The sequence below is a fragment of the Ceratotherium simum genome, chromosome 29, assembly GCF_057802395.1.
Source record: "Ceratotherium simum simum isolate JZ-2026a chromosome 29, ASM5780239v1, whole genome shotgun sequence".
In the NCBI taxonomy this organism is placed as follows: Eukaryota; Metazoa; Chordata; class Mammalia; order Perissodactyla; family Rhinocerotidae; genus Ceratotherium; species Ceratotherium simum.
Window position 1 is genome coordinate 4,696,521 of NC_141928.1, and position 14,490 is coordinate 4,711,010.

Consider the following 14,490-nt stretch of genomic DNA (forward strand, 5'->3'; position numbering starts at 1 on the left):
TGGTGTCTTTCTCACTCTGACCAGAGCTTCTGGAAGTGTTTCCCCTCCATGGGCAGCCCCAGTGGCTTCCAACCCACTCAGCTGTGAAATTGTTTGTGACAGGCTGGACCCCAAGGCCCCCGCCTCTTCTCCAGGTGGGAGGTCTCCCAGTGCAGCCGGCTGGGCGGCCCCTTTCACACCCCCCAGGCAGGTGCAGCTCGAAGCCCCTTGCCCTCTGGGAATGTCCTCAATGGGGAGCTGACACCTGCTTCTTTCTCCTTGGGCTGTGAGTGGGCCTGAGGTGTAGAGGGGGAGGCTGCCCCCAGTGACCTTCTGCGGCCCCCACACCTCAGAGAGTCACCATGTCCCTGCAACAGATCAGGGACATGAGACTTGCTGGGGTTTGTCAGCTAGAAGGCGGCCTGAGGCGTCCCGCAGGGAACCTGGCACAGCTGTGGTGGACGAGGAGGGAAGTGCGGGGCCCACCCCCTTCAGCTCTGCACCTGTCTACACTGCTCTGAGTGGGAAGGGGGCAGAGGGGTGGTGGATGGAGGTGGGCATGGGGCAGAGAGGGGGAGATTGGTGGGGTGGCGGCAGAGGGACATGAGAGGTGGAGAGGGGAGGGGAGAGTGTGGAGTATAAAGGCAAGTGCCTGTTGCCACCTGTGGCATCCTGTGACATGCAGGGGAGGTGGAAGGCGAGGGAGAAACACCTTTCTCCCCCTCACCTCTCACCTCAGACCTCCTCTACCCCACCCACGATCTTGACTGCTAGAACTCTGCTCTCACTCCCCAACACCTGCCTTTTGGTCATGGTTGGGTTCCGGAGAGGTAAGATGGACCGTGTCTGGAACCCCTCCCTACCCCAGTATCTCCCCTCCCAGCACCTCATGCTGTGTGTTCCTGCTCATGCTCCTTCTGCCCACCTGACTGCTCCCCAATCCCCAGCACCAGCGTGGCTCGTAGTAGGAGCTCGGCTAATGTTTGTGAATGAATGAATGAATGAGCACACAGCAATTGGCCCGGGACGGCATGGAGTGGCGATACCAGGCAGGCCCCCACTATGGCATCCAGGGCCTGGAAACTTCCCTCTGCTGCCTGCATTTCTCTGTGGGTGAGACCCCATTTGTCGTGGAGGAACAAAGGGGAGCTCAGGTGGTGAAGGCAGCAGCAGCCTCACGTAACGGGTTTCTAGAGGGGTGGCCAGCAGTGGTCACTCCTGGACAGTCGAGTGGCAGCTACCCTTTGTTCTCTAGGATCACACCCCCTGATTGCAGTTCAGACCCTGCCACTCCCCAGCTGTGTGACCTTGGGCAGGCCACTCGGCCCCTCAGGGCTGCAGTGTCCTCAGCTGTAAGGTGAGCTTTCACAGGCTCAAAGTCACTGGTTTCTTAGGTGTAAAATGAAACTCTGCCTGTAAACTGTTCAGCACAGTACGTGGCACAGCACAGGCCGTTTATTGGTTTCTTACCGTCGCCCTTGTTAATGGTAATAGTAGTTGTCATCGTCATAATTGTAGTAGTAATGGCAGCAGTAGCAGGAGCCAGTGGGTGCACACAGATGTTTCATATATGGATTTTTCTGATATTTTCTTCTTTTCCTGGGACTGCTGCCAGCTTTGGGTGCCTGGCTCTGTGGTAACCAGGAGCTGGCAAAGCCCTGGGTTGCCGTACCTCCACTTATCTAACACAGCTACCCTACGATGTAATGGCATAAGACGACGGCTATTGTGCTGTGCTCCCGGTTCCAGCAGGGTGTGGTGAGGAGGGTTTGACTCCACTCCGCGCTGACTTGGACCTTAGTTGGCTGGCTCGAATGGCTGGACTTAACTGGTTGGCTCATCTGGTGCCCCACATCTGGTTCTCTGTTCTGGTGTCAACTTGGTTCCTTGGATCTTCTCTCTGTTGTGTCTGCTGGGGCTGGTATGTCCAAGATGGATTCTTCATTCCCGTGCCTGGTGCCTGGAATGAGATACTTGGAACAGCTGGGGCTGGTAAGATCCATCTCCACACAGACTCTTTACATGGCAGCTTGGTCTTCCTCACAGCATGGTGGCCTTGGGTTAGTCGGCCTTCTGCATGGTGGCTGGCTTCCCCTAGAACAAGCATCCCAGGGAGCCCCAGGGCAGTGGTGGTGGCTGGGGTGGAGGATGGGGTAAGCTACGAGGCTTCTTATGACCTAGCCTCAGAAGTCCCAGAATGAGCTTCTGCCTGATTCTGTTCATCAAGTTAGTCAATAAGACCAGCCCAGACTCAAGGGGAGGGGATTAGAGCCCCCCTCTCAGTGGGAGGAGTGGCCGTTGCTAATCTACCACACTAGGGTAGTGAGCATTTTGGTTTTCAGTTGAGTGTTTTGGTTTTCTTCAGTACTGGCTGCATCCTGTGACTGTGAGGCAGAACAGCCAGCCTTATAGATCCTCAGGAGCTGGGTGATGGCATGACTTCAGACGTGCCATGTAGGGGCTTGCTGATAGTTCAGAGACCTTAGAGTCCAATTCTCAGAGGAAGAAACCCCGGTTGGGAGATAAAAGGACTCTCCCAAGGGCATGCTGTGAGTGAACTGCAGAGTGGAGGGTAGAATTCCCACTGCTCATTCCCCTGAAAGGTCGGGAGAGAGCATGGAGATTGAGCACGTGGCCCCAGAGCCAGATTGCCTGGGTATAAACCTGGATCCCACTACCTGTTAGCCGTGTGGCCTTGGGCAAGTTACTTCCTCTCTCTGTGCCTCAGTTCCCTAATCAGTAAAATGGGGTTGTTACAAAGATTACATGAATTAATACTTGTATTAGAACACATACATGCTTACACCAGAGCCGAGCTCATAGTAGGCGCCATAACACATTGCTTGTTAAATAACTGTGCCATCGTATCTTTTCCATCCCAGAAAACCGGGCTCATGTTTGTTCCCAGTTTCCCAGTTGTTGCTGATTTTGTTCTCACAGATCACGTGGGCATCAGCATTCTCGCTGCCCTTGAGATGTGGGGGAAAGAACTGGTTCTGAGCCCCAACTTCATTAAAATGAAAGGGAAATCGTGTTCCTTTTTGATCTGCGTGTACAGTTAATGCTAATACATTCACATGAAAACAATCCAGTCCACATGTTGCTGGCTGACCTCTTCTCGTTTTCCCGGGTACTCTCGTGTTCCCCTGAATGATATAAAAATGTGTTTTAAGATAAGAATAATTAATTATCAAATCGTTAGACACAGTGTGGCCAAGTGAGCATTTTTATTAAAAGTCTTATTAATTTGCTAAGTGAAGTACCATTTATTTATAGAAGAACGTCTATTTTTAAATGGTCTTTTTTCTCATCTAAAACTTCGAGACAAACTGAAGTGTCACTGTTGAGAGCTCTGCCTCTCGCTGTAAACATGGCGATGGTGTGTGGGCACCTCTCTCTTATCTTTGCTTTTTGCCCAAGTAGATGTGGCAGAGAGGGAAGTGATAGAAAGTGGGTAGCCACTCTTCAAGGGATGAGCAGCCCAGAATATCCTCCTAATTGGATACTAGAGCCCCAGGGCTAATGTACTTTTCTGGACTTGAAAAAAAATCCTATATTAGAAAATGGTCATTTCCTGGCACTGTTGTCTGCCAAGCAATTTTAAATGCTGCTGTTAAACAATATAGATGTTAGAATATAGACTTTTGGAACCTGAAGAAGTCTTGGAAGACATCTGTTCCATCTTGTGCCTAGGAAACCCAGGCGCGCCAAGACAGGGGCTTGTCTGAGGCAAGTGACTTGAGTTTACCAAGGAGGCAAGCTATCCAGTGGGCTTGGTCCCCCATGAAGGATTGCAGGGTGCAGCCAATTCGAGCAATCAGGTTTCTCCTTATCATCTCCCTTAGAAGTTTTAGAAATGTTCTGTTTAAAATCATTTAAGTGCTCGCTTGGGGGGCAGGATCCACAATCGACCAGCAGGTGGCAGTAAATAATAAACAAACAGCATCACTAAGGGATCACCCAGCCCGGGCCCCAGGTCCTAAGACACTCCTGATTTCCGGTTACAGCAGCAAAGGGGGCTTGCAGGCCTCAGCTGCCAGGAGCCAGTACCATCTGGAGGGTAACAGTCTCCCAGAAATGGTAGGAGGTTAGGTTTCATGGAGTTACAGTGACAGTAAGTTCAGGCCCCAAAGGGCCCAACCCGTGTCCTGGGCCAAGCTCCCCAGCATTTTGGGGAAGAGACACGTGGGGGGAGTGGGAGGCCCATTTCTTTCAAGCATCAGTATGCGTGAGATGGAAATGAAAAACAAAACCAAAAGCGGCCTGTCTTTCTCTTCCACAGTCCTGCTCCTTTCCAAGACTCCTTTCCCCCTGGGCCCCGATCGGGAGTGGGCAGACCCAGGAGCTGTGTCGGAATGTTGGGAAGGGGGAAGAGAAGCAAATTCTGAGTCTCCTACGAGCCCTGACAGATAGGCACATGTCAGCTTTACCTGGATTTCAAGGAGGGCTCAAAGAAGGAAGTTACAGGGGCGGTTACAGGGTGTGTGTGTGTGTGTCTAGGAGAGGGGGCAGGTGTGAGTGTAATGTATTGTGTGTAGATGGGTGTGGGGTGTAGAGTGTGTGTGTGTGTTATGCATGTGAGTGTAGTGTGGGTAGGGATGTATGTAGGTGTGTGTTAGTGGGTGTGTAATGTATGTGTGTGGTGTAGGGGTGTTTTAGGTGAGTGCATGGGTGTACAAGTGTGTGTGTAGTGCATCTACGTAGGTGATGTTTGTGGAGTGTGTGTAGTGTGTGTAGGTTGGTTGCTGAGTGTGTGTGTAGGGGTGTGCATGTATAGAGAGTGTGTCAGGGTGTGTGGTGAGGTACTCAGCTTTTTCTGGCTTGCCCTGAGGTGGTAGGAGGGTTGCACGGCTTGTTCTGGGTCTGTCAACCTTGGGCCTGCTTTGCCCTTAAGCTCCGACTGAGGGAGCTGTTTCCTTTTATCCACTTTCTGTCCTGGCCATTCTGGACCAACTTTAGCAGCCCCGCATGCCCCTCCCTCCCCCAGCTGAGCCCCAGTGAGGGACACCAGCTGATGGGCTAAAAGGCAGGGACAGCAGGCGGCAGCGTGGCGTAGCAGGCAGGGCCCCCAGCGGGGCTGGAGTGAGTCCCTTCTGCCCCTCGGCTCTGGTTTCTGCTGGAAAATCTCAAGCTGGCCTAGGTCCCCTCTCCGGGCCTCCCTGACTCCCACTCGTGGGCTCTCTGAGCTAGACTTGACTGAGGGTGATGGACTTCAGCCCTGCAGCCCCGGAGTGGGTCTCATCCAGTGACCTCACGGGTGGCCCGACTCCAGCTGGCACTTTCTCCTGTCCAGAGCCGTGGAATTGATGTGCAGGAGGGAGCTTGACGTGCTGTGCGGGCATGTAAACAGGAGTGCCCCCGCTTCAAGACGGTGGGAGGGGGCAGGTGTCCTGGGTGGGGTGGAGACTGGGTAGGATCCCTGCGGGGCCTGGGACCCTCTCACTGTGACCGTGGCTCCCCATCAACCCCTGTCTGAGCACACCCAGCCGGCAGGGAATAGATGGATTGAGATTTTAATAGCCTCGAGGTCAACGTGAGGACTGCCATCCTTTATGGAAGATCTTCAGGAAAAAAACAACCTGGAAACCATGTGGTGTGGCTTTATGAAATAATGGGATATTCATATCTTGCACTTTGCTAAATTTAGGGTTGACAGGAGTTCTGGAGAGTTAGCCCTTGGCAGTAGCTTGTACGCAGGGTGAGATGTTAACTGTCAAACCCAGAAATCAAGCCTGAGGCACCTGACTCAGTGGAGAAAGACTTCAGCCCTCACGGCAAGTCTCTATCTGAGAGGAGGATAAAGGCGAAACGGACAGCACCGTCAAGGAGACTCTAAACCTTCTGCAGAACACAGCAAGCGAAATCTCTTTCGGAAAAGCTGCATTTGTGCTGAACTGGCTGGTCAGGCCACGCAGGTTGGAAAAGTGAGTGGAGAGCCTAGAGGAAAAAGAAGGGCAGAGCGAAACAAAGGCACAGAGCAGAACACCTGGTCCGGGAGAGGCGGGCTGTGTTCTCGGAAACGTGCTGGAGGCAGGCTCTTCGGGCTTCACCCTTCGCCCCAGACCTGCACGCCGCGCTGGGGAGGGGAGCTCACCGGCAAGGTCGGTGGCCTCGGAGGCAGCGTCCAGAGGGGTCTGTCGTTTGTTTTAACTACCAGCAGAGTTTCCCAGCCTCTGATGGGGGAGCGCAGCCAATCTCCGATCTCCGCAGAGGAGACCCCTAGTGTTAGGCAGAATCTTCTGTGCTGGGAGAGGACCATTGAGCTCCATAGCCTTGCAGCCTCCTCCAAGCCCCTATGAACTACCGTTTATGGATATATTTAGCATTAATTAAGGGACAGAGAGGTTAACAGCCTCGTGCGAGGGTCTGAGGAGCTTTCCCAGGATTACCCAAGAAGGGCAGATCTGAGCAAATACCTATGATGCCAGGCTTCTGGGTGGTATTACAGAAGGACCAAGGCTCCGTCCAGCAGCCAGTCCCCCCAGAGGGAGTGCCCCTTATGGGGTCCAAGTATGGCCTTCTGGGGAGATTTCTTCTTTTGTCCCTTTGGAACAGTCTCTCACAGTGCCCATTTCAGCTTCCTTTAGGCATTTAAATAGTTTCCTTTAACAAAAAACCCACTTTTTAAATGGAAGGCTTTAAGCATACATATAAAAAGTAGAGAGAATAGAATAATGAACCTGCGGGGACCCATCACCAGTATAATGAACTCACAGGTGCTCGCGGCCACCCTTGTTGCGTGTAGAACCCACCCGCAAGACCCGTCACAATAGGAGTATTTTGAAACAAATCCCAGATGTCAACACGTATGCTCTTGACTGCCTGAATTCCCAAGTCGGTTACGGTGTGGCTGAAAGGGAGCACTGAGAGAGGAGCTGCCTGCGGCTTTCTCCCACTGCCACAGGACCTGATTCGGTGCTCAGGACAACAGTCCTCCGGTTCTCTGCACAAACACTGAAGGACCCAAGAGCCTTCTGGGTTTTGGAAATGGTACTATTTACTCAGTCGCTCATTCATTCATTCATCTAAAGAATGTTTATTAAGTGCCTACCATGTGCTGGGCACAATGCCGGGTGCTGGGCTATAGAGAGGGGCCTGACTTTACAGTGCTCCCTGCTTTTAGGGGTGGGGTGAGGGTGGGAATACAGGCATTAAACAAAAACTGCACCGGTAATTACTGACCCACAACTATGGGCAGTCCTTCTGAGGAGAAATGCTAATTTGAGGCTCCATGTTTTCCTGACTCCTGAAGAGAGGGGCTTGGGTTGGTTTTGGCCCAGAGTTGGAATCAGTGTGAGCTTCAGCCTTTTTCCCAGTCTTCCAGAAACGTGACCTTCCCCTCCTCCAAAGCCCTCAGCACTTCCTACATCTCCCATGTCCTTGTGTCTCCTGCCGGTGTGGTGCTGACTTGTGTCCTTGTCTCCCTCTACTCCAGGGCCATGAGCTCCATGAGGGATTGGGTCTAATTCATGGGACCTCAAGTGGGAGCCGCTCCTCTCTCTCTTCTGTGCGGGTGTGTAGTGTGTATATATGTGGGTACGTGTATATTTATGTCTACATATGTTTAAGTTAGACCATATTATACAAGCGTTTACTTGCTTTTTCCCCACTTTATATTCTGTCAGAGACCCCTTTCCAAGTTAATGTAAATATAAATGATTTTTTAAAGGTTGCATAATATCCCATTGCATAGCTGTACCATCCTTTATTTAACCTATCCTCTGCTGATGGACATTTTAGACTGTTTCCAATTGTCACTGTTAAAAACAATGCTGAAATAGACATCTTTGTGTGCATGTCTTTTCCTGTCTGTGCTGTTGCATCTTAGGTGTAAATTCTTAAAAATAAGATTGCTGGGTCAAAAGACATGTACTTTTTAAGTTTTGATGCAAATTGGGAATTCCCTCTAGAAATCTTTGCGAACCCCCCCACCCCACAGGTCTCTGTGTTTCCGTCTGGTCTTCCATTCTTCCCTTCAGTCAGGTTTCTCTCCAGTGAGGTCACTTAAGCCACAACCTTTTTGGGCCTTGGTTTCTCAACTTTGAAATGAAGGAGGTCAAGGGGATGACCTTCCAGGCCCTTCCCTCTGAATTGCCAAGGCGCCGAGCCTCATAAGCAGCCCACTGTTACACCAAGAAGGCTGCAGTTCGGCAACTTGGACCTCCCTGGACTGCAGCTTAGTTTCCAAGCAGGAGCTGACTATTGGAGAAACCAGTCATAAAATGTTGGCCCAATCTAGTCCTCGCTCCCAAACAACTGAGGCCTTAATGGGCCCTGGATATTACTGGTCAGCAAGCTAGTTACCTAGTGAACCTCCTCTTCCAAGGGCAAGCCCATCTCAAACCTACAGCACTCTCCTAAAGTCAGATTTAAGCTCCGATGTTAGACTTCACATTTGTAATTTGTGTCACATATTTTTGCCGGTGGCTTCATTGTAGCCATCTGATGGGAATCTGGATAAACTTTTAGAAGGAACTAAAGGTATACCCACACATCTCTCAGAAGACCTCTAATGGATCTGGCATCTCCCATGAGTCGTCTCTAGGCCCCACAACAGCCAGTGAGGCAGGTGTTACAGAGGAGGACACTGAGGTTCAGGGGTCCCACAGCTGCCAAGCAGAGTCCACTGGACCACAGGGCTCTCAGCTCACACTTGCTCTAAGAAAGAAATCCAGAGGAGCTAAGAGTTGGGTTTTCTGGGGTTTATTCTAAGGAACACTCGTAAAAGCAGCTGTATTACAAGTTGCCCCCCCAACTTCCCCTGGCCCACCTTAGAGCTCAGCCCACCCACTTTCCCAGTTTGCAGATGAAGAGACTGAAGTTCAGGTTCTCAAAGCTGGTTGGGGCAGAGCTGGGACTAGGAGAGGGATGCGAAAGCTCTTTCTACCGTGGCCGGCCTCTCTCTGATGGGGCATTGCTGGAGGCTTGTAGCTTCTCTGAGATGCTCAGGATTCCCAAGGACTTGAAGGGCACTGTGCTTGTGGGGTCAGTAAAAGCTGATTTCTTTTTAGAAATTTAAAGAGCTGGGGCTATTAGCAGCTGATTTTTATTCAGGAGTCCTCAGCCAGAACTCTTTGCAGACTTTCCAGGAGGGTGTATTTCTGCCCTTAGGAGCCTGCAGTGGCCACTTTGAAAATGGTGCTGTCGATGAGCCACATCCTTGGGACCTGGGGACTCCAAATGGGGACTCCACTGGCTGATCCCACAAGATGGGCTTTCCATGTGCAAATGTGGTAAAGTGTGTGTTCCTGGGCTTTCTAGCTCAGGATCCTGAGAATAACCCCCATGTGTCCATTCAATAAATATGCACCGAGGGCCACCACATGATCATTCCTGAGATGGCCTGGGTGTGGCCCAAATCCCCTTCCTTCCTGAAGGCCTGGCAGGGCCTCTCCAACCCTCACTTCCCACAGACCACTCTGCTCCAGCCACACTGGCCCTTCTTCCATCCTTGAATGTGCCAAGATCATTCCAGCCTCAGGGCCTTTGCCCCTGCCATCCTCTCTGCCTGGAACATCCTCCCCAGGTCTTTGTGTGGGTGGTCTCACCATTCAGATTTCAGCCAAATGTGACCTCCTCAGAGGCCATCCAGGACCCTGTCAAACCAGCAGCATCCCACCACTTGGTTTATTTGTTTATTTGTTTATGACTCTCTGAAATGGTTATTTATTCATCTGTGTATTGTCTGTCTCCCCCACTAGAACATAAACTTCAGGAGGGCAGGGCCCTTGGCTTCTTGCCGTGTGTCGCAGTGTCTAACACAGTGCCTGGCCCAGCCCAGATGCTCCATAATCCACTGGACGAATCACTGGGGAAGGCTTATTTCTATATTAGTGTCTTATTTCAGTGAAAATATCTGTAAATATTTAGGGGTAGACCTGGATTGGAAAGCTCTATGGCAGATTCTTAACCCACGTTGTTTTAAATCTGTATTTATTTATCCTGACAGAAAACATGGGGTTTCTGGATCAGAGAACAGACCCATTGTTTATTCTCACGGTGATCTTATTGCTGGCTCCCCACGCCCCAGCTCCTCACAGGGCGGTGTGGGAGAGCCCGTGTTCCCTGCATGCACAGGGGTCTGTAGCACAGGAGAGGATCCCCGAAAATACGACTCCTGGAGTTTATAGAGGGCGGGGGCACAGCTGCCCCTCCTCCCTCCGGGCCTTTGCCCCGAATACAAATGACCCTGGAGAGAGGAGGGGAGGGCACTAGGTTACACCCACCGGAATGTAAACAAAGGACTCAGGACAGAGGTCCCTCAGTCTCCCTGGAGGTCTGTATCTTTAACTGCCAAAGCTTGCTCAAAGTCAGTCATCCTTTATCCCAAGAGCCAGCACTCTGTGCTCAGAACACGCTGACCATGGAGGAAGCATGAAAATATTCACAAAACATCGTTTCCCAGCATACATCTCCTGAATTGAAAAGTCCCAGCCACCGTCTTTGAGTGTCTATACTTGCCTGGAATTTTATATGCACTGTGAACCCCGTGGTGACAGACCCTGGCATCCTCTTTTGGCAGATGAGGAAGCTGAGACTCAGAGAGGCTGAGTGACCAACTGGAGGTCAGTTGGCACCAAAAGGCAGGGCTGAGACGAGACCCTAGATTTGTGGGCACCTCAAGCCTATGTTCTCTCCTCTCTACCACCTGGGTTCCCCAAAGTGGTCAAGTTGGTTTTAACATATTTGATTAGTTGCAGTGAAGCTTTTGAAAAGGGAAGCCTCCTGTCTATTTATTCCACACGTACTATGTGCTGGGTGCTGTGTTAAGCATGGAAAAATGACGTGGGCATGGCCCTTGGTCCTCATGGAACCCACCGTCTTTCGTGAGAGGCAGACATTACCCAGAGAATTAGCCAGAGTTAATAACAAGGGTGGCAAGGCAAAAGAGAAGCACAAGTGCTAACCCAGTCTGGGGGCCATCCTCAGAGGGGACATCCTGCTGGGGCCTGAGGACTGAGTCCAAAAGCTTGTCCCAGGCAAGGCATGGGGGAAGGATGTTCTGGTTGCAGGGACTGGCGAGTTCAAGGGGAGGTGAAAGGCTGAGGGACAGTCACCTGGGAGGGAGGCAGGACCTTGCAAGGCCCTGTTGGCCATGAGGAAGGGGACTGCTCTTATCCTCAGAGCACTGGGGAGCCACTGCAGGCTTAAGCAGGGGAAGAGAGGGGATTAGCTGTATCAACTTCTCACTCATGTTGGATAGCCACATGTCCTCATTAGAGCGAAATTCCTTTTCTGCTCTTTCCTAGGAACTGGGGAAGAAAGACTGAAAGATGTGAGAAAGAATAAATTCAGGGAAAAGCAAATTACTTAGAATAAGGTTTATGGTTCTTTGGCGACAAGGGAGTATCCCAGCATGTCATGGCCATGGAGGAGAGCAGCCGTTAGTGACTTTTCCGCATCTATCACCCTGTGTTCACCTGGCTGTCAGCCTTTTGGAAGGGCTGCTTGCCCGACCCCTGGCTGGCTGGCAGGAGGGGAACTGGACATCTCCAGAGAAGGTGCCAAAAGCTGTCACTGCAGCTCTAGGAAACCAGTTTGTCGTGGGGCCCACACTCACAGCAAACAATGGTAATATTTACCAAGTATTTCTGGAAAAATGAGTGCAAAGTGCAGGAAATGCAGTGCAAATTGCTAGAACGCAGTACATTAGCAACATAGGACATTTAATGAGTCTGAGAAGAGAGGTATAAATTTCAGGAAAATGTCAATTGCGGTAATGTAAACAAGAAGCTTCTCAATATCTCATTCTCCATAAGACTCTATTTCATCTCTGGTTATGACTAGAGCTGTGATTCTTGAGAAATATTTGATTCTAAACATCAAGGAGGGAAGAACTGGGGGAGAGAGAGAAGCAGAGGGGGTTGCTTGTGCATCACAAATTAGCAGAGAGCATTGGGGGCACTAGTGCCATCCCGTTGAGGAAAACTAAACCTTCAGCCAGGGCCTGCTGTGCTTCTGTGAAAAATCTTTTGCTGCAAAAACTGGATCCTGGGGAGGGGGAAACTGATCACATACCACAGGAGGGCTGGGAATGAGCGGGGCTGCCGATGGGCGTGGTGTCTAGTCAAGGTGAAGGAAACCTCAAGATGAAGGTCACCCAGTGCTTTTCCCTTCTCAGGGAGCCACATTCCTCCCGTTGCTGGGACCACGGAGGGACCTGGGAAATGGGCACCCACAGCCTCGTCCACCTAAACCCGACTCTTCACCAGTTCAATCCATGGTCAAGTAAAGTTAGGAAGCCCTCGGGCCGCAGATCCCTCCTCACATTCCTGTTGGGTCAAGAGACGTGCCCAGGATGGCAGAGTGATGGCTTGTCCTCCCTTCTCTGCAGTCCCTGACAGCATCATCGTGAAGGTGCTGAGCCAACGCCTGAGCCAGCAGGACTGCCTGCAGAAAGGGTGGGTGCTGCACGGCTTCCCGAGGGACCTGGACCAGGCGCACTTGCTGCACAGCCTGGGCTGCAAGCCCAACAGGTGAGCTGTCCCCTCCTGGCAGGGCTGTAGCCCTGGCCATACCACCTCCTGGGAGGGCTGTAGCCCCTGGGCATGCCCCTCTCTGCCGCTGGGCACCTTCCCTCCCGGGGCCCGGCTGATGAGATCCATCTGACGGCTTGCAGTTGACAAGAAACCTCACATGTTCCCGAAGTGGAATGTCTCTTAATCATTCTCATTCCCCAACCCCCCTCCATGTGCCCTGTGAACTAGGAGTCAGGCTTGGTTCAGATCCTGGCTCTGTCACTCACCTTGCTGGACCTGAACTTCCTGTCTACAAATGATAATACATACTGACCAGTCTTGCGTTTCTCATGGGATTGTTGTGTGAATCAACTGATGTTTTCTTCTACTATTTTTACAGTTTCATTTTACATTTAAATCTTTGATGCATTAGATATTTATTTATTTATTTATTTATTTATTTATTTATTTATTTAATTTATTTATTTAGTGAGGAAGATCAGCCCTGAGCTAACATCCATGCCAATCCTCCTCTTTTTGCTGAGGCAGACTGGCCCTGAGCTAACATCCATGCCCATCTTCCTCCACCTTATGTGGGACGCTGCCACAGCATGGCCTGACAAGTGGTGTGTGAGTGCACGCCCGGGATTCAAACCCGGGCCGCCAGCAGCGGAGCGCGTGCGCTTAACCGCTACACCATGGGGCCGACCCCTAGATATTTATTTTAATGAGAGTATGCAGTATGAATCTGACTCTTTTTCCCCCAAATGGTTAAGCATTTGTTCCAAAACAATGTCAAATATTGTTGAATATTCTGTCCTTCCTCCGCTAACTTGAACTTGCGAGCACACCACAATTGTAGATATTGTGGAAATAAACGAAGACCACCCAAATGAAGACGAGCAAAGACTATTTAGTCAGAGCTTGCTCTGGCAAGGGAGTCGGCCACGTTGCATTTGGCAGACACTCAAAGGCAGGCAGAGGAGTGGGAAAGCGTTCCAGCAGAAAAAAGGAAGGCTTGGAGCCCACAGACTTTGTCTTCACTGTAGGATGATCTATTTGGGCCATTTGAGCAGAACCCTCCCACCAAGTGTCAACATTTTTAGGTCCTTTCCTCGGTACCTCTCAGATTTGGGAGAGGACTGCCCAGTCTCCTGCTGGGGGGTAAAGTGTCTGGGGTCCAGGGACGAGGCGGGACAGCGGGAAGTGGGAGGAGGTGAGAGGAGGTCTCACATACCGCCTGCCCTGTGTATATTTTTCGCCTAATTCCCCTATTTGTGTACAGACTCAGACTCTCAACTGTGCCTGGCATTATTCATTCCAGAGAGCCTGTATTGTATCCTCTCTAGAGAATAAACCCTCCACTTGTACCTAAGTGGAGGAGGGGGCGTTCGCTCAGCTACATGGAATGAGGAGGGGATCTGGGGCTTAATTTCTCCTTAAACAAATTTCAACCAATCCCCCTTATTTTAACCGCCAGTCCCAACGTGGTGCCTGTGCTGCACCGTCAGAGGATTTTCTGGTAAAGACTGGGTTTGTTAGCTCTTCCTCCTGCTAACTTGGCATTTGGCCGAGGTCTCCGCAGCTAGCCGCTGGTCCGTGTGCTTTTGAGCATCAAAAATTTTGAATTGCCTTCCTCTTCCTCTGTTCTCTCTATCCTTGTCAGTTAGGTTTCAAAATCCCTTACCTGTCATTTTTCTGTGGGGCTTTGGGAGAAAACACAATTTGGTGCATGGGTTCATATGCCATTTGTACCAAATTCAGTCCCAATCACTGCATTGCGTTTGCTTGTCTCTTACTATTACTTTCAACTCCTTTACTTCCCTTATTTTATATTGTCATGTGGACAGAATATAATTGGGTTTAATATTTTTTATTCAACCCATATGTCTTTTTCCTTGAATAGTTGAGTTTATCCCACTTATTTTTGCTTTTATCACTTCATTTGGTGCTTCATTATGGTTTTTGTTTGTTTTCCATCTTTTTTCGTGGTCTTTGTTTTCTTTGGATTTTCTTATGCTATTGTTAGCTTTTCTCCTCTCCTCCCAATTAA

The 14,490-nt window shown here is 50.6% G+C and overlaps 1 protein-coding gene across 6 annotated transcripts in view; it reads left to right on the forward strand.

The window, feature by feature from the left end:
* Positions 1–14,490, forward strand: part of AK8 (adenylate kinase 8) — a 130,459-nt gene that overhangs the window by 66,612 nt on the left and 49,357 nt on the right. For all 6 annotated transcript variants that reach the window (XM_004423607.3, XM_087418868.1, XM_087418867.1 and 3 more), the window contains one exon: positions 12,314–12,455. In XM_004423607.3, coding sequence (XP_004423664.2) covers positions 12,314–12,455 — 142 coding nt within the window. The remainder of the gene's footprint in view (positions 1–12,313; positions 12,456–14,490) is intronic.